The 19,840-nt window shown below is 52.4% G+C and overlaps 1 protein-coding gene across 5 annotated transcripts in view; it reads right to left on the reverse strand.

Moving 5' to 3' along the window:
* WHRN (whirlin) overlaps positions 1-19,840 on the reverse strand; it is a 79,783-nt gene that overhangs the window by 13,286 nt on the left and 46,657 nt on the right. For 3 of the 5 annotated variants that reach the window (XM_090274626.1, XM_090274623.1, XM_090274621.1), the window contains 5 exons: positions 10,514-10,716; positions 9,219-9,255; positions 7,830-8,042; positions 6,859-7,068; positions 3,726-3,758 (listed from right to left, as the gene is read on the reverse strand). In XM_090274626.1, coding sequence (XP_090130752.1) covers positions 3,726-3,758; positions 6,859-7,068; positions 7,830-8,042; positions 9,219-9,255; positions 10,514-10,716 — 696 coding nt within the window. The remainder of the gene's footprint in view (positions 1-3,725; positions 3,759-6,858; positions 7,069-7,829; positions 8,043-9,218; positions 9,256-10,513; positions 10,717-19,840) is intronic. The other 2 variants (XM_090274625.1, XM_090274624.1) reach the window with 1 other exon arrangement.

Here is a 19,840-nt window from a genome sequence, read left to right on the forward strand (position 1 = left end):
CCTTCTGGCCTGGATGAGGAGGGGGCATGGATGCAGCAAAGGGCTGGCAGCCACCCCACTACCACCACCCCAGACGCCCTTCTCACCCTCCTGCAGGGGGAGAGGGCAGTAGGGCCTGTAGAGGCAGGGGCCCCACCGCCACATCCTTAGGCAGGCCCAGGGAGCCCCTTCCAGGCCCAGGAGAGGCCTGGAGTGCAAAATCTCTCAAATTCAGGTAGAAAAGGGCTGTGGTTAAGGCTGGGGCAAGTCCCTGTCACCACCCCCAACGTCAATGGCATCAGCTCTGTGGGTACAAAGCTGACTTTGACCTGTACAATGCCTTTTCCTCTGCAATGCCCTTTGCCAGCCTTTAGAGTATCAACAGATTTGACTCCCATGGATGCCACACCTTCAAGTCCACTCTTGCTTTCACTGGAGCTTCAGGACAACCCACAGATAGCTGGTCTTATCAGCTCAATAGACAGAAGCAAAAACCGAGGCTCCGAAGCTTACGTCACCTGCCCAAGGTGACACAGCTACTAGTCGGGAGATCACGTGTGAGGTTCCCAAGCCCATGCCCTGAAGCCACTCTGCCACGGGCCTACTTGGATGAGGTGAAGAATTCAATAACTGCCAGGCAAGGCCTTCCTTCTTGGGCTCAGCTCTCCTGACCGACTTCTTTATGGCAGGAGAATGATACTGTTTGGAGGCAGCAAAAAATTCCCAGGACCTAGTCTTCTCCTAGACACATGGGAAATAAACACAATTTGTTGATGGGGGAGGGCTGCACCTGATTTCCATTGATCGGCTGCCCCTGGTTTGAGGGAAAACGGCTGCAGGAGGAGCCACGCTTGACCTGGCATTGATAAGCGTGGAGCATGACCCAGGGCATTCGGGCAAAATGGAAACTGGTTCCATTTGGGGCAACTGTCTGGGGCATCTGGGTCACTGATAGCCAGCTGCCTGCCACCTTGCCTGTCCGAGTGCCAGGCAAGGGACATTTTCCTATGACAAGGGGGGCAAATGTTTAGAAGGCCAGAACGTTAGAAGAGAATCCTGAGTGGCTGGGAGTGTGGTTTCATTGGTTTCCGCTCCACGTTTCCTGAGCCCCCACTCTGTTCCAGGCCCTGGGCCGGCACCGCAGACACAAACAAGAGGAAGATTTCATCGCTGCCTGTACCCCACTCTCCCTATTTACTGGGGAAGACAGACTCTGGGAGAGGTTAGAACAGTGACAGGCATTTTATTTATTCTTCTGTTTGTTTGTTATGGGACAGGTATTTTAATGGAGGTATGAAGAGCACATGAGCTCCATGAGGTCAGGGATATGGGCCATAAGAAATGCTTTAGGTTGCTGTCCATCCAGATTTTGGGGTTGTTTGTTACTCAGCATCGCTGCAGCCAGAGCTCACTAACACATGGTGTTGTTGCAGACCAGAAATTGGCACTTATCTAGTGGTGAATACATATTAGTCATACCTCAGTACTCGTCAGCTTCAGAACTCGTCAAACCCTGTACTTGTCGCATTTTGATGAAAAAAAAAAAAGTTTCAGCACTTGGCACTTGCTCAGAACTCATAGCACTTGCTAGAACTTATGAGAGTCACGACACCACCCAGCAAGAGGAAATGATTCATCGTTTGGTACTCGTCAGTTTCGGCAATCCTCACAAGTTCCAGAACAAATTAACGACAAGTACCAAGGTATCGCTGTATTTTGCGGGCTCAGTCTCTGGAGTAATGCTGCAGCCCTTATCCAGACACACAGAGGAGTAGTGGGAATTAAGAATTTCCTTGCCTTCCCTCAAGTATTTCCCAGAAGCTCCCAACAGAGAGGAATCTGAGTTAGAGGAGTCTTGTTGGGGGGGTTGTCTCCCTTGGTCATATAGATGGGGAGACTGAGGCCAGCAGTGGATGAAGGGCTTTCCTGAAGGAACACTGCATGGTCGGAACAGGGCAGAGGAAGACTATGGGGCTCCCGATGCTCAGGATGGGGCCTGGTGCCCTGTTCTCCTGCAGGAAGGACTTCCGGGAGGAGGCGTTTCTCTCCCGTGGCTCCACACAGGGGCAGCACGAGGTGTCCAGTCTGAGCCCTGCTGTGTGTGTGGAAGGGGGTGGTTCCCGGGGGACACCAAGGCCGGGCAGCAGAAGAGGTGGTGCCCACGGTGCTCGTCCTCACATCTCTTAGCAGCTCAGGCTGCACGACCTCCCCAGGACTTTCCTGGGCTCAGCATGGTCTCGGTGCACACCCACCCTTGTCTGTTCTCAACCGTCAGAGGCATCCTGTTCAAACTAAGCCAGACCACGTCAGCCCTGGCTCCAACCTGCCAATGGCTCCCATCTCACTCAGTCCAAGTCTTCAGCACCCAGTCTACCACTGCCCTCCCCAGCACGGACCCAGCTCCAGCCTCACGACCTCTGGACTTTGCCCGGACACTCCAGGCTCGCTCCTGCCTCAGGGAACACTTGCTGTCCCCTCTGAAGCGCTCTTCCCCAGCGGTGGGCATGGACAGCTCCCACCTCTCCCCTGTCTATACTCAGGTGTCACTTCCTGACCACCCCAACCCTGCCTGCTTATTTTTCTCCTTAGCACTTTTTACCACTTATACTGTGTATTTCAGTTATTTATCTCACATCCCGTCATGACCCTAAATTCCATAAAGGAAAGGATTTCTCTGCTGTTCACTACTGTACGCCCGCACCCAGAACTGCATACAGCACATAGCAAACACTGAGTCAGCAGTGTTAATGGAACAGAAGGAAGAGGAGGAGGGAAGCAGGAGGTAGACAGACAGGCAGATAGACAGATAGTGTTAATAAGCAGCTGGTGGTCTCCTTCAGGAGGGCATCGCAGGGGTTAACAGGAGCAGCGCAGAAGCCAGCAGGCCTGGGGTGAATCCTGACGCTACTGCTCACGGCTGAGCAGCCTGGAGCAAGTGGCTTCTCCTCTCTGTGCTTCAGTTTTCTTCTCTGTAAAATGGGGACTGTATCCGTGCTTGGCACTCCTAGTTACTGGGAGGCTCAAAGATGTGAGTGGAAAGCACTGTCCCAGTGCCATGGTCTCGACAAATGCCAGCTACTATTATTAAGAGAGGCCCCAAGTATGGGCCAGGCTCTGTGCTGAGCACTGGGGATTTAGTGGTCGCTCCAGACACAGTTGCTGCCTTCAAGCAGCCCGTGGTCAAAGTGGGTACCTGGCTGGGCTGGTACAGATTATTAGAATGTAATGAGACAAGAGCCATGACAAAGGGAAGCCCAGGAGGCTGGAGAAATCAGAGGTTAAAAGTCACCCCCCCCCGAGAAAATTAGGGAAGTCTACGTGGAAGAGGTGGCATGTGAGCTGAGGGCCAAAGCACACATAGGAGAAAGTCAGGCCATGTAAAGTGGAAAGGAGAACATCCAGACAGAGTGTCTGACATATGAAAGGCCAAGAGGCCTCTCAATAGCTGCACAGCACAAAAATTACCGTCCTTATTATTCAGATGCTAAACCTGAGCTCAGAGAGGTGAAGCCTCTTCCTGAGGTTACACAGTAAGGAAGTGTCAGGATTGGAATTTGAACGGAGGGCATTCTCATTACAGAGCCTGAGAAAACCTGGGGAGAGAGAGTGAACACCAAGAAGAACCCTGGATGCCCTTTGGGACTGAATTCAGACCTAAGGGGGTGGTGGGTGGGAAGGGTCGCAGCCCCCTACCTCTGCCCCAACTAAGGGACTCCCAAAGCCCCACCCAGCCAAATGGACGGTACCTCCATCAGGTCTATAAGCCACAGCAGACGTTCCTAGGGAGAAAAGGCGGGCAAAAGGCAAAAAGAAAAATATATCAAATAAATATTAGGGATGGGGTGGGCACAGCAAAACCCCCAAACACATGCATGCACACACACGCACACACGCGCACACACATGCACACACCCATGCAGAGGCAAAATAAACACGATTCTCTCTTCTCTTTACTTCGAATGCTTTGGGAAGATATAAGAAAGGGAAGGGTGAAAAAGACTCTGTTGCTACAACCAGCACTGCTTCATTCTAACTGCTTCCTCAAAGGAAACCAGGGGTCCTCGCTGCTCTGCAGAAGTGACACTTGTCCTAGAGAAGGGCCTTCAGGAGATGGTCATTCACCTGGGGGCAACCCTGGGACTTTCCAGCAGGTGGAGCTGGAGTCATTATTCCCATCTGGCAGATGTAAAAATGGAGGCTCGAGAAGAGAAGTGACTCGTCCAAGGTCACACCTACTAATGCAGGGCAGAGCCTGGAGAAGGAGGAAGGACCCTGTTCAGAAGACTGGGTCAGAGAAGACCTGGGTCTCTGGGAGGCCCACGTGCCGTGGTAGCAGAAAAGCTCAGAGTCTGAGAAATGGAGCCCTGGCTATGCATGTGGAGGGCACCTGGCGTAGGATGAAGATTGACGGTGGGGGGAGGTGCGGTACGGCAGCCCTCAGCCCAGTGCTTTCCAGAAGCCTCCAAGTGTCTGCGAGACCCTGCATCCAAAGCCTCAGGACAGTTTTCCCAGTGAGCCTGGGAAAAGGACAGAAAGAACAGAAGCCTCACCTCCCCTCAGGCTGTGGGCAGCATCTCTGGGGCGCTGGCATGAGAAGGAAGATACTCATCATGTAATCCTCCCAAGCAGTTGGCAAGAGGGGAGACTGAGGCAGAGGGGTGAAGTGACCTTTCTGCATTGCCTCTTCTGCCTGTGCAGCTTTCTCTTAGACTCCAACTCTGAGCGCTCACCCTGGTCTCAGTTAGTCCTGATCTGACATGCTTTTGCTATCTGGTGACTCCCAGACTCCCACAGCTACTCACATCTCAGAAGCTTGGGGATTCCTTCTGTCTGTCCCCCAAAACTCCCTGCTCAAAGTCATCCCATGGCCTTATGAAGTCTGCCTTCCCCAGGGTGTCCCAACGTGCAGAGTCTCTCTGGCAGGGCAGAGTCAACTGCCGTGCCTGTGGCCTAGACTGGTGGGGGCAGCTCTGCTCAGGGAAAGGAGAGACTCCTGAGCTAGGACAAGGTCACTGCAGGCCAGTGCTGAACTGGGGCTGGGATCCCTGCCCAGAACCCTCCCAGGCCCAAGAGTCACCTTGGCTTCTCCTAGTCCTGCAGCCTAATGTGCCCTCAGGGACTCGGGCTGCTGTGACCAGGGCCAGCCAGGACCTCGGGCCATCTTACCCGTGGGAGACTGAGGCCCAGAGAAGCCGAGGTTAAACCTAAATCTTCTGCCTCCCACGCTAGAACACACCCCATCCCACCCACTGGATCTCTGATTCCTGATTCCAAAGGGACCATCCCAGAATTAGAGCCTGTAATCCCTGCCCTGCCCCCCACCCTCCCACCTCCTGTTTTAGAGCAGTAATCTATGGCTCCTGAAGCCTCGTGTGCACATCAAGAAGGCACATCAGAGAGTGTACACAGAGCCCAGCTGCAGCCCCAGGTAGGGGGACAGCCTCCTTTCTGCCCCAGAAGGGATCTGCTCATCCCAAAGTGTGACATTGCCTTCCAGGCAGCCATATCCAGAGCCGGCAGGAATGCAAAGCAGCTTCCGGGCCACACCCCCAAAGGGACAAGGACTCCTGGGGACAAAGGTGACTGAGAATGGTATAGGTAGGGGGCAGAGGAGTAGAAAGTTCTCCCAGAAACTCAAATCCCCAGAGCTAAAAAAAAAAGCCACCTGGGAGCTGGGGTCTGTAGAGGAAAGCTATGCCCACGACAGGGCCATTTCCTGGTGGCTGCAAGCTCCTCTGTGCCCACTAACCATCCATATCTGCAACCCTGCATGTCACTGCACCCAGAGCTCCTGCTCCTCCAACAGGACAACTAAACTGTCCCAGGTCTAACTGAGACCTGTGAGAGCTCCCATTTCAAAGTTTGGGAGCAAGAGGGCTTGAGAAACGCAACTATCCCCTCCCTTTCCATGGAGAGTAGAGGAATCATCCAGACAGGAAAGGATAGTGGAGTCCAGTCAGATCTCCTGACCTCCCCCCTGGCCCCCACCAAGCAATAGCCCAACGCCCGCCAACATGGAGGGTAATAGCTGTCATTTCCTCTGCTCCTTCCTTGCAAGACCTCCTGAGATTAATTTGCCTCTGAGCATCCTGGGGGCAGAACCACGCCCTGAGATGGACCAGGTGCTTTTCGGGGGGTCTGCAGAGCATAGGAGACAATCAGGCTGCGCGTGGGGCTCCAGGACAAGAGAGCGTGCTTTGGGGAAGACCCAAATCACTCCTACCTCCGCTATGAATGGACTGCTCAGTTTCTCATGGAAGCCTCCCACGGATTATCATGATTTTTTCTATTTGTCTCGTTATCTGTGATTTTAACCTTTTCCCCCTAACCTGAACCCACAGACTGTGAGCCCCACCAGCCAGGGTCACATCTGTTTTCTCCGAGAGCTCATGCCTGGTACGCAGCAGACACTCAACTATTACGAGGTTTTACAGGTGAAGAAACCGAGGCTCAGAAAGGCAGGCACAGAGTGGGTAAGTGCTAGGATTTGAACCCGGATGGGCCTCACTCCAAAGCCGGTACAGTCACCCCTCGGTATCCATGGGGGACAGGTTTCAGCACCCCACATGGACACCAAAATGCTCGGACACTCAGGTCCCTTACATGGAAGGGTACAGTATTTGCATGTAATCTGCATTTGCACATAGGCTACAACAGAGAACACCTACATGACACTTCATTTGCATGAATTCAGCGTAGTGCTCAACGCATGGCAGATGCAAGTTCTGCTTGTTGGAGCTTCTGGGATTTATTTTTGCTAATTATCTTCCATCCATGGGTGGTGGAATCCATGGATGTGAAACCCGTAGATATGAAGGGCTGACTGTACCTTTACTTCCCCGCTGACCGCTGTGCCAGGGACAGGGCAGGGACACTCACCCTGGCCGAGCTGACAGTGGTGGAGGTGCCGTGGCTGCCTGTGGACGAGCCTGTGTCACTGTAGGAGACCATGGAGTAGGTGTCACCCGTCCCAGGGCCAGGGGGCTGCCGCGCCTTCATGGACTCAATCTCCCGCTTCAGCACCAGGTGATCAAAGCGGCCCAGGTCTTGAGGGGAAATGGTGCTTCTCACTTCAGAGAGGAGAGAGAACTGGAGGCAGGGACAAGTGGGACACTCAGCAGGGAGCCCGACCAGTAGCTCGGACAGCCCTCTTCTACCCCAAATGACCTGCATGCAAACTTGACCACTGGCCTCCCCTCCTTAACCCTCAGTGGTTCCCCACCGCCCTCAGGAGAAAGTCCAAACACCTTGGCCTGGATGCTGGGGCCAGCATCGCCTGACTCCTCCTCCCTGGCATCTTGGCGTGAATGACTGCAACCGCCCGAACACCCTGGAAGCCCCTTTCCCCTACTTCTCTCCACACTGCACTTCCTCTGTGAAGTTTTCCCAAATGTAACCACTCCCAGTAGGTTTCATTACTTCTTCTTTCATGTGGGGCAGCATGGCAGCCGCCTGGGGGCTTGTAAAAACTGTAGGTGGTCTATGCCCACCCACAGATGTGCGGAGTCAACCGGCCAGCGTGGGCCCCAGGCAGTGCTTCTTAAGAGCAATCCAGATGATCTGAAATGTGCACTCAGCGTTGAAAGCCACTGTGTTAGTTAGGGCCCCAATTATAGGAGATTGCAACTGGCTGTCTCCCCAGGAGTCTGTGGGCTTCCCCAGGGCAGAGGGCTGCCTGGGTCATCAGTCTCTGGTCAGGGTTCAGTTTAGACCCGACTCCTCGTGGATTCTTAGTAAAGAAGTGGAGGACCGAGGGAAGCAAGGAGGCATGCAGAGCCCTTGAGAGCTGCAGCCGGGCCCCACCAGCCCCCTGCCAGCCTGTCCCTTGCCCAAGGAGGGGTGCAGGTCACCTTGGCGTGGGTGTTGAGAAGTTCGAACAGGGCCATGACGAGGGCCTCCACGGAGACGCTGCCGCCGCGGTACTCCTCCAGGTAGTAGGCCATGGTGGCACGCTCTTGCTCGTTCAGCAGGTGCCGCGCCTGCTCCTCCAGCAGCACGCGGGTCTGGTTCCCCAGGCTGCTCAGAGTCACCTGGGAGCCGGCCGGCCCCTTGTAAAATCCCAGCTGAAAGACAGGAAGACAGAGCTGCTCTGAAGCCAAGTGGCCAGGCCACGCCAGTGACCACACTGCTGAGGGATGAGATCACTGCTGGGGTCGTGGCCCTCCCGACAAACCCGCGGGACACGTTCCCGATACGTTCTGTGCGTATGTGGCCTCGTGTAATTGCAGAGTGTTTTACGACTTACGTGGAACTTTTACATTTGTTATTTCATCAGATCCTCCTGACCATTCAGAGGAGCAATGTTATTAGGATTCCTGTTTTATTCTCTAGGTTTTAAAATCTCCCTTGGTAAGCAGGGGATAATGGTAACTTTATTTCCAAAATATAGCTTAGATGGGCACACACACATTCCACTCCCTCCCGCCACTGTCTCTGCTGCCATTGGCTCTGTCTCAGATGCCATCGGTCTCCCCTCTGCCTCTCCCTGGCCCCTACACACAGCTGCTGAAATGATGTCGGGAAAACACTGATCTCATTTTGCTCCCTGCTGAAGCCCTTCCATGGCATCCCATCATTGTCGGTAAGAAACCAAGCCTCTTACATGGCCCGCAAAACCCTGTGTGATCTGGCCACCCGACCCGTAATCACCCTGGTCCCAAGTTCCCGTTGTTCACTGCACTCCCTCCGACTCTCCCTTCTGCCACCAAGCCCAGCCCTCTGCCCGCCTCCAGGCCCTGGCACAGCCCCCTCCCGCTCCCACTCCAGCACCAGGCTTCATCGCACTAACTTCTGTCTAAGATTCAGTTCACCGCCCAAATACCACGTCACTACTTCAGACAGCCTTTGCCCTCTCTAAATGAGGCGTCTCGTCTGTTACTCTCTCGTAACACCGAGCACTGTCTTGATGGCAGTGAACATCTTTTGTCATTAGATATGTGTGCAATTTGTTTTGTTTTTATGTGCGTCTCCTTCATTGCCGGGGCGGGGGGGGGGGGGTGCTCCTGAGCTGTTCTGTTCATTGCCGTTAACCCCAGGGTCCGGGATGGTGGCTGAGCGGGGCCCAGACCTGGCTGCACTCATAGACATGTGTGGGATGAGGGATGGACAGACGGTCAACAGGCTGCCCAAATGAATATGATCATGTATGTGAGTCATTCACACACATTCGCACACAGGCCGGGTCCAGTGCATGGCAGCTCAGAAGAAGCCAACATTGCTTGCAGACGGAGAGCACCTACCTTGTCTGTCCCTTCTGTGGTGAGATCCCCAGGAAACCTATTAAGAAAGACAAGCATGTTCAGCTGTACGTCTGAGCAGTTCAGATGGGCACAGGCGGGGAAAGGGCTGATACTCAGCAGGAGGAGCAAAGCTTTGATCGTGGCCTCCACTCGCTGGGGCTACTTAAGGGAATGTGAACCCTTGCACAGATGAGTGGCTTCTGGCCTCTTAGTCAACCCACATGGACAGCAATTCTAAAACAAGGCAAGGCAGGCTCCTGAGGTTTTTCCAAGCCCACAGGATCAGGCAGGTAACGCAAGGAGAGGAGAGAATACAGGGCAACCCGTGGCCTCGGAGTCAGGCTAGTCCTAGGATGGGGGGACAGGGTGAACTGGAGCACCGGAAATGCAACTCTCAGGCTTTCTGGGCACAAGGTGCCAGAATTCCTGATTTTTCAGAAGCAGCAAGAAATCCAGTGTTTTACTTTTAAATGGGAAACCTGGGATCTTTTAAAATGTTGGCAACTAGTTTAAAACATTTATAATACTGTGCAGGTTAAAAAGGAGAGAGAAATGCTCTGGAGTGTATTTGACCTGTGAAGGGCACCGCCCAGCCTGAGACTTCTGATGGAAATCCAAAGGCGAGCCCTGGCCGGGTGGCTCCATTGGTTGAAGCATCACCCTGTACACCAAAAAATTGCAGGTTTGATCCCTGTTCGGGGCACAGACCAAAGTTGCCAGTTGCATCCCTTATCGGGTGCCTACGGAGGCAACCAAATCATGTTTCTGTCTCTCTCTCTCTCCCTTCCTCTTGCTCTAAAACAGTAAATATATCCTTGGGTGAGGATTTTTTTTTTAAAAAAGGAATCCAAAGGTGATACATTACAATATTAGCAACTATTCAGCCATGTAGCAACTAAGTCTCATCTTGAGACTTCCACAACCCTTCCATCTAGGTAATTTACGAGGTTCTCATTCGCAGATTGGGGAGAGAGGCAGGGTTTATGACTTGCTTTTCAGACAAAGCAATTTAGGGCCCAAAAATAAGTTAAACGACTTGCCGGAGGAAAATAAAGAACAAGAACGCTGGACCATGCAATTCAGTTTTCCATGGGAAACGGGGGCCCGGAGAGGAGAAGGGATGTGCCCAAGGTCATGCACAGAAGTGAAAGGGACCCTGGTGTAGGGACCCAGGCTCTGAGAACTGGTGCAATCTTTCCAGGTCAGAGCATGGTGAAGGGATGGGAGGGGGACATAAGTGGCTTTCACAAGTGGCCCTGGGGTCCTGAGGCTCAGAGTAAGCAGTGTGACCTGACCCTGCTGAGTTCGAGGCAGTGTCCCCAATCCGGGAACTGGCAATCCACTTGGTCTCATCCACGGTAGTGCGGGCATGGGGCAGCCTCCCGACGTCCTTCACGGTCAGTATGAGGTGCTGGGATGACTTGAGCAGCTTGACCGCCTCGTCGTGCAGGATGCTGAGAAAGCTCCGCCCATTCACCTCCAGAATCTGGTCCCCAACCTGCCAAGACCACAACACAGCAACAGTCAGCTGGGCCGTTTGCAGGACACTGACTCATGCCAGGGACGTCAGAGGCCTGATCCTAATTCTCCTGGCCAGCCTGCTGAGGAGATCACCGAGGCTCAGAGAGGTGACACAGGTGCCTGAAGGATACTCAGCAAGTTAAGGGCAGAGACAACCTTCCGGTTCTGATCCTGAGCCCATGCTCCCGTCACGAGAAAGGGCCACCTCCTCTTGACCCAAACATGGTTTGAGAGGTGGGTCTATAACCAGGTTCCTAAGGGTCCCCTTTTCCAGAAAACAAGCCATCCCAGAGGCCAGAGGTAAGGGTGGGAGGGGAACTGGGGTAAAAAGAAAAGCGAAAAGTGTGAAGGTGTATTTCCATTATTTCCTTCTACCCGTCTCTATTGTTGAGATTTTTACCTCCAGCATGCATTCTTACATTACCTTAAGATGTAAACACCATTTTAATTTACTCAAGAAAACAAGCAGTAAATGAGAAAACCAGCCTCCCGTTAAGCAATAACATACTGCTTGAATTCTTACAACAAGCAGGAAGTTTTATTTTGTAATGTAAAAACACATTTTTATAATGAAAGGATAAAAACATGAAAAAAAAAAAAAAACCTTTAGCCTTCCAATAAAAATAAACATATGACAAATATAGGAGAGGTTGCTGGGAAGATGCTGTAGTGTGAGATGCACATGTATGAGACTTGCGGCTGGTTTAAACTCGGAGGGTCTGGGTGTCCCTTCCTGTCCCGGGTGAGGGTGCTGCGGTACATGCCAGCGAGGGGCTGCCCAGGGTCACCCCCACTGCGGACTGGAGGGGGCAGCCTTAGAATGCTTTTCCTCCTCCCCAGCTCCCCAGACTGCGTGATCAACCCCAGGCAGGATTTCCAGCATTTTTCCATGCAAGCTTTAGAAGAGGTGAGCCAAAGGGGAATTTGGAAGGAAAGAAGAGAGAAGATGTGATGAGGGGGTTGAGAACTGCAACCCTGATCTCTGGTTCCCGGTCTTTCTGTAACACCTCTGCTGCAGCTGGGGAGTTCCCATTAGGGAGTGATTACAAATTCAGACTTTCTGTGTCTCCATCAGCTGCTCCACACTGTATCCCCAGGGCCCATCTCGCAGTGGGGATTCAATGAAAATTCATCAAATGAATGAAAAATCAGACAGCCATTCCCCTCCACTCTTAGCTCTGGGACCATGTCTGCCGCAGCCCAGGGGAACCAGCACATTGCACCAGCCTGGAGCCCCCCAGTTTCAAACTGCTATTTACCAGAGGCTGTGAACCAGACTCCTCCTCTGTCCCGTTATATATTTCCCCTTGTTTATTATCCTCAACATCCTGAAGAGCAGGCATCATTGCTCTCCGTCTCCCAGAGGGAAAACGGAGGCTCAGAGAGGTTAAGTAAACAGTGTGTGGTCACAGAGCTAGTGAAGAGAACAGCGAGGACCAGACCCAGGCCAGGCTGGCCCCAAGGCCCTAACCTTCTCCTCCTGGGCTGCTGTCAGGAGTGCTGCCTCCCTTCAAATCCAGCATGTCCAAAGCCACCGCCCTGCCAGCACTCCCGAGCCCTGCCCACAGCACCCGGATCTGAAAACCCACCTCCATCACCCACTCGGCCTTTATTCCCCCGAGGAGATCCTTCAGGAAGTCCCACCCAATCTTCACCTTCCTCCACCCTTCTGTCTCCCGAACTAGGGTCCCCTTCTCCTCACCCCTGGCTTCCCGAGCCAGCATCCCTCCTCCAGCCATTTACATCCAAACTGGCCTCAGACCTCGCACCAGGTTCACTTTTCCTCGGCTTTTTACTTTCACACCATCCCTGTTTGCTTAAAAACCTCCAACCAACCGCCACAATCCAGGAGGCAGCAAAGCATTATGGTTGAGGTTTCAAAGGCCATCAGACCGGGGTTCAAATCCTGACGCCACTACTTCCACGCCGTGTGAGCTCAAGCGAATTCCCCAGTAGCTTTTGTGCCTGAGTTTCCTTGGGTGTAAAATGGGGGTGCCAGCCCAGGACTGTCCTCCTATTCTCTACAGCCATCGGCATCTGCTGCCCCTGCCACCAGCAATGTCACTATTCTCTCTATTTCTGCCTCACGGAGCTCCCCAGTTGAGAATCCCTGGTCCCTGAGAACTTATGCGGCTTCCATGGGGCTCCTAGGAAAAGGCTTGGCACACAGCAAGTGCTCAGTAAGTGCTTATGCACGGAGGGATGAGTTTTGCCACTCCCTGCCTTGCCACGGCAACCCCCTCCCAGCCTCTCACTCCGCTGGCTTTCCCCATGCCGATGCCGATGCCAAGAAACAGAGCTGCGGTGAATGACAGCATTGACCGTGGAGGGGACCCATGCTCCACGGGGCCCACCTGTGCTCAGGTCATTACCACCTGCTGCGCCTTCCCTCCTCCCTGAGCAGCAGAGGCTCCACCTGCCCCCCAGACCCTCCCACCATCCAGCTGCTCCCCACCTCCCAAGCCCAGGCCACCCTCTTCCTCTGCAGAAGTGCTCTGTTTTCCTAAGCATTCCTCTCGATACCTCTGGCTTTTGTGAAGCAAAGGGCATCAACTGTAATCTCCCCCACAAGGGTGAATTCATCCCAGACTTAAATGAAAGGAAGTAGCACCTGAGAGACGGGTAGGTGGGCAGGTGTGGGCCGTCTTTTGTGTGTGAGCCTCACCCTGCAGGTCCAGGCCCCGGAAGAGGGGTCGGATGGTGGAACAAAGGAAAGGATGAGTCAATTCCAAAAGCATCTACCTGGCCCTCCACAGCGAGGCTGGAAGAAGAGTGGGGGGAGTGTCCCAAATACTTCATGGGACACATGCATGCTACAAAAAGTATCTGGTGTTTATCTGGAACTCAAATTTAAATGGTCATCTTGCCTTTTTGAGTTAAATCTGGCCACGCTGGGGTGGAGGTGTTGGTAACCACTGGGCCAACGGCTCTGGGGGTAGCGGCTGATTTCATGCTATGGTTACCGTACTTCAGTTACTGTCCCTCACCCTGAGCCTGGCACCTTGTCCTGCAGGCAGTCCCGTGAATGCCCAGCATACCTAAGCATTCGTGTCTGAGAAATCACAGCTTTGCTGTGCTAGTGACATTTCTCCCTCGTGCCTATTACATAACTACAGACTTGGGAGAGGCAGCGTGAGGGTCATGTGTGACCCACCTGGGGAACAGGCATGAAATAGGAGTCGTACTCGGGAAACCCCAACTGAATTGGGGGTACATAAGCCCATCTTCTCCATCTCTTTCCAGTTAGTCTCCTGCCTGTCTTCTCCCTCCAGGGCCTGTTTTAAAACTTAAGTTCTAGTCGGGGCTGGCCTCGGGGTCCCCACGTGGCCCTCTGCAGCACCTGGGTTGGCCTGAGTTACTCCCGTTTGTCCGTGTCCAGTCCTCTCTCATAGTCTCTACCTGCTGGGAAGCTGGCTGAGGTCTGGGAGCCTTGTCAGAACAGGTGTCTGCATGCTCCGTGTCGCTTCGAGTCCACAAACCAGTTCCAAATGAATCCAGTGCCCCCTGTTGCTCGCAGCAGCCCCATGGAGCCAGGGGCTATGAAGTCTCATCCCTACGGTGCAACAGGAAGATGCCCCAAGCTCTGAAACCAGGCAACCAAACATAGTAGCCACGGGGTCCTGCTCTGCCCTCAAGTACAGCCTGGGTCTCATCTTCCCATCCGTCAAGTGGGCGTGACACTCCCAGCCATTTTAGGTGGCTGTGAGACTCACACGGGACCACGCGGTACAGAGCCTGACACCACCGGAAAGGCTTTCGATAGCTTTTTTTTTATAAGGATTTTATTTATTTATTTTTAGAGAGAGGGGCAGGGAGGGAGAAAGAAAGGGAGAGAAACATCAATGTGTGATTGTATTGATTGGTTGCCTCTCGCACATCCCTAGTTGGGGATCTGGCCCACAACCCAGGCATGTGCCCTGACTGGGAATCTACCGGTGACCTTTTGGATCGAAGGCTGGCACTCAGTCCACTGAGCCACACCAACCAAGGCTCAATAGCTTTTCAATAGCAATTCCCTTCCCTTCCAAACAGAGGGGACGGTTTGAGATATCAACTGACTTGCTCAAGGTCACTCGTCACACAGGAAGTGAACAATGAGCTGGAATCTGAGCCCAGCTTTCTACATTCCTCCTACCGCTCTGTGCCACCCTTAACCCAGCACGTGCCTGGCACGCAGAAGGCATCTGGTAACTGGTGAAGGGACAGGAGAGAGATCGTCCTTCCTCCTCTCCAGTCTCACTTCCATTCGCGACCCCTCTTCCTTTGGTTTGTGCGATGTGAACTTGGCTGTGCGTTTAAAGATCTTAACCTCCCACCCCACCCCCAAGAGCTCTATGCATGGATTCACTGAAATGTTACCTTTTCTTACACACCCAAGTCAGCTTTGAGTTAGACAATGTGGGTCAACGAGGCAAAAAGAGACAAAGATGCTGCAACTGCCAGGCCTGCAGGTGGGGAAACCGAGGCCTCAGAAAGCACAGGGATGTGTCTGGGGCCAAAGCCCAGACCCTCAGGCTAATTAGCCAGGAAAACACTCGTGCCACCCAGAATGCATCGGGACATGACCCCCTGGAGAAGGGAGAGACAGGTGCAAAGAGTGATCGAGTGTCCAATATTGCTCAGCCTGCCATCGGGCGCCAATGGGGAGGACACAGAAGGATAAACGAATCAAGGTGGCTTTATTTTTTTTGTCACTGGGCACCCTATTTATCACCAGTGATGGAGGAATGGAGGGCAGACCATGGGAATGCCCTTCATTTCCAGACAGAGGAAAGACTCCTCCATCATCCACAGCCCATCGAGTGACAGGCTCAGATTTGGGACGCTCTGAGGAGAACGTGTTGGGACTTCAGCAAGGACAGGACACTGATTTCCCCTGAAACTGGCTCAGCACAAGGAGCAGGAATCCACTTCCTCGGGGTCCGTGGTGGCACGGGAGCAGTGAGGAGGCCTGTGGAGCTGCGGAAAGTGCTCAGCAGGCTTGGGAGTGGGCCCACCCTGAGACCCAGGGAAAATAACGTTACCGCTCTAAGCCTTCTTTCTCTCAAAACAGGGGAATGAGACCACCAACACTTATGCAGGTAAGTGAATGGCCATGTGGGGTGTGGCTGTGAGCACAAACCGAGAGTCCGCCCTCTGAGTCTAAACCCAGACTTTGCCACTTACTAGCTGTGTGACCTTGGGTAATTTCCTTAACCTCTCTGTGCCCTCAGTTACCTTCTCTGGAATATGGGAATAGCATCAGTTCCTGTCTCATGGGTCTCAGGGTTAGATGAGTTAAACTCTGCACTGCATCCCCAGTCCCTAAAACTGCATCTGGCACCAGTAGGTACTCAATTAATATTTATTGATGGGGCCACCTATAAAGCAGGTAAAACAGCAGCTAGTGTACCATAAGCACTCAATAAACATTAGTGGTTTTTGAAACACCATGCTTGCCCCTAAAGTGACCCCTCAGTTACTCACCAACCAAACCTTGCGATTCTGCCTCCTGAGTCTCTTAAAGACACCCCGCCCCACTTTCCACCTGCCTTCTCCCTGGGCCCTGCCTTCAGGACCAACAGATCTACACATGTTGACCACACCCATTTTACAGATGAGGACACTGAGGCAGGAGGTGAAGTGATAAGTGCTGGGATTTGGCCTTCATTCTGCCATCCCGCAAAGCCCCTGCTCAGACCAGTATCAACGCCTCTCTGAAGAAAAACCTGCCTATCTTTCTTACACAGCTTCTCAGCTCCCAGCTTCCTGCTGTGCACACAGTAGGTGCTCTATTTATGTCTGGTGAAGAGAACTGAAATGAGCCGAAAGAACCTGCAGCAGGATAGCAGGAGCTTAAGCTCCCTGGCCAGAGGGGCCCGAGGAGAAACCTACTGACAATGCCACTGTGTACTGAGCGGGCGACAGGAACTGTCCTCTTAGGACATGCACCAGGGCCAGGGCACGGGGCCTGCATGGAGCAGGGTTAGGGACAGCGCGCTGGGTTGGGCCTGCATGGAGCAGGTTCAGAGCCATCCCCGCCACCTCCCCAAGGCTTGATTGAAACGAACTTTCTGGCTTCAAATCAGGACCCCGCTGACTGTAGCATTAACACAGTGGAAATCCAAATATTGTTAAAGGGTTTTATTTCAATTACAAATCTTAGCTAGTTTTCCACATCAGATATGAAACTTTAAGGGGCTTTCTTTTTTTTTTTTTTTGGCAGGGGGTGGGGGTACAAGTGAGCAATGCAGTTTTAACGAGATATTAGTTTTTCCCGACAGTTTGGAAGTTAGTAAATCTTGCCCATATTTTTTTTCAAGGATTCAGGTAAAAGCTAAGAAGGTTCCCGAAAAAGCTAGGGGTAACAGCAGGGTTTGGGTGAGCCCTTCACACAACCCTCTGTGGTTTAGTGCCCTCACCTGGCAGAATCCAATCAGAAAGCCACGGACGGCGACAGCCAGGCTGACACATGCCGGCCTCCACTATGACTCCTGATGCTTTCTGGTTCCTTCTGACGTCAGCACACCGGTCATCGGTACTTGCTTACTCTCTATTCATGACATGGGCAGCCCTCAGTGAAGGCCTGCACCAACCCCTATGTCATCAATGGAAAAGCTGAGGCCCAGAGAGTAAAAGGACTTGTTCAAGGTCAAGCCAAGGTGAGAGCTAGGGCAGAGAAGCCGCTCCTAAGTTCTTCCCATGGGAGGTTCCAGCTTCCAAGTAAACACATCAGAGCAATTACGAAGGTCAAACCCGGGAGGAATAACAGCTGTCCACACCCCTGAGTGCCTCCCAAGGTCAGCTACCCCATGACAATTTCACTTTAAACTTAATAAGCACCACACATGGCATGGAATGGTGTCCTCTTTTATAGGTGAGGGTAGAGAAGCTCAGAGAGGTGAAGTCACTTGTCCAAGGACATCCAGCAAGTAAGTAGCAAAGTAGGATCTGAATCCAGCCCAACTGCTCTTCTGAGCCCCAGACTTAAAATTGCCCAAGCAGATGACTCAATGTCACTCCAAATCAGCTCTGTCAAAAGAACTTGCTGTCGTAACAGAAATGTTCTATGTCTGTGTTATCCGATACAGCACCCCTGCTATTTGAATTTAATTTAAATTAAAGAAACATAAAAATTCATTTCCACAGTCCCATTAGCTCCGCTTCAATAGCCACATGAGACTGGTTGCTGCCTTACTGAGCTGCTGCCTCAGACCAGAGGCCTGACCTCCTTCCGTCCCTCCTCCAAACTCTGCTCTTCCAGGGCTCCTGACCTCAGTGTTCAAGACCCAGATTTGCAAATCTACTGGGTCCACCATCAAGCCCACCAAATTCATTCACTCCCCTCGGTCTCCACTAATCCACTCTGACCCCGGCCACCACGGCCTCTCACCTGGACCACTGTCACGGCCTCCTTGCTTCCACCCTTGCCACCCCTCCAGCACTTTCCTCTGATGGTTGATTTTTTTGTGTCAACTCGACTGGGCTCAGGGATGCCCACATAACTGGGAAATCATTAGTTCTGGATGCACCTTGGAGGGTGTCTCTGGAAGACATTAGCATTTAGATTGGGAGGCTGAATGAAGCAGGTCGCCCTCAGCAATGTGGGCGGGCATTGTCCTGTCCTCTGGGGGCCTGAACTGAACAAAAGGCAGAGGGAGGGAGAATTCACTCTGCTTGAGCTGAGACATTCTTCTTCATCTGCCCCTGGACTCAGCACTCCTGGTTCTCAGGCCATAGGACTCTAAGATTTACACCACTGGTCCCTGATATTGGGCCCTTGGACTTGAACTTTCGTAATTGGCTCCCCTGGTTCTGAGGCTTTTGGACTTGGACTGAATTACACCATAGCTTTGCTGGTTCTCCAGCTTGCAGATGGCAGATAGTATGATTTCTCAGTGTCCACAATCGCATAAATCAACTCCTATCATAAATTTCTTATCTCTATCCTGTTTCTCTGGAGAACCCCTAATTACCCTCCCTATGCAGCAAGGGGACCGGTTTGATTGATTTCACTACAAATCTGACCTTGTCATACCTTCCTAAAACTCCCCACCAGCTTCTAAGCTCGTTACCTAGCCTAAGAGGGGACTTGCCATGCTCATCCATCTCACAGTTCTCTCCCCCAGCTTTTCCCAATCTATCCACATCTGTCATCTCTCAGTTCTACGCATAGATGAAGGCCCTTCTAACCTCAGGGTCTTTGCATATGCGGTACCTGTGCCCCAAAGACTTTTCCTTTCATTCCTTACCTGGATAACCCCTATTCAACCTTCAGATCTCAGCACAAATGACATCTCCTCCAAAAGGTCTTCTCTGACCAAACTTTCCAAGGCGGGTATCCCCAGTCCCCACCCTAGAGCACCCGGAAGCATACTCCACAGCCCTCATCATGGCTTAAGATCATGCTGAGCTGTAAGCATTGATTTTAGGGCCCATATGCTGCATCCTCTTTGCATGGTACATGGGAGGCACCCAAGAAATGCCTGACAGAATCAGTGAACGAGTGAATGAATGGTTAAATGGACAATGAGTACGCACACACACAAGCAAGCTAGTCCCCTTGTCCCTTCCGGTTTCTGCAGACAAGCAGGAGGCATTTTCATGTATGTACAGGTTTAGTTTCACAAGTCCAGGGCATGTGGGGAGCTGGGTACCTGTAGCCCAGCTCTGTGCACTGCAGCAGGAAAAGAACACCCAACATTTTCAATCAAATGGAAGGCAAAGAGGTAAAAACACAAATCACAATTTTGTTTTGGCTGGAATTACTCTGGAAAATGGTGCACATTTATCCAGCCCCTCTTTTGGAAGGAAAAAAAAAAAAACAGGGGTAAGGGGTAGCAGGGAGATGTCATGGCCCTAGGCCTTTCAGTCCATCGGGGCAAAGCTGGCCTGGAACCCAACCCTGTCACCTGCTCCACACAACTGCAAGAATCAGTGTTCTCACGTTCAAGCCCACAGCTGTCCCATACACAGTGACCAGTCTGAAGACATGATGGAAGGGACAACAGAAGCAATAGTGATGAACTCAAGAAATGTGCAGCGCCTATGTGATACAAACTTTAAATGCTCAAAATGGTCACAAGTAGAAAAACAACAACCACAACAAAAAACCTTGTTCT

The sequence above is a fragment of the Furipterus horrens genome, unplaced genomic scaffold (assembly GCF_987537825.1).
Source record: "Furipterus horrens unplaced genomic scaffold, mFurHor1.1.pri manual_scaffold_4, whole genome shotgun sequence".
Lineage (NCBI taxonomy): Eukaryota > Metazoa > Chordata > Mammalia > Chiroptera > Furipteridae > Furipterus > Furipterus horrens.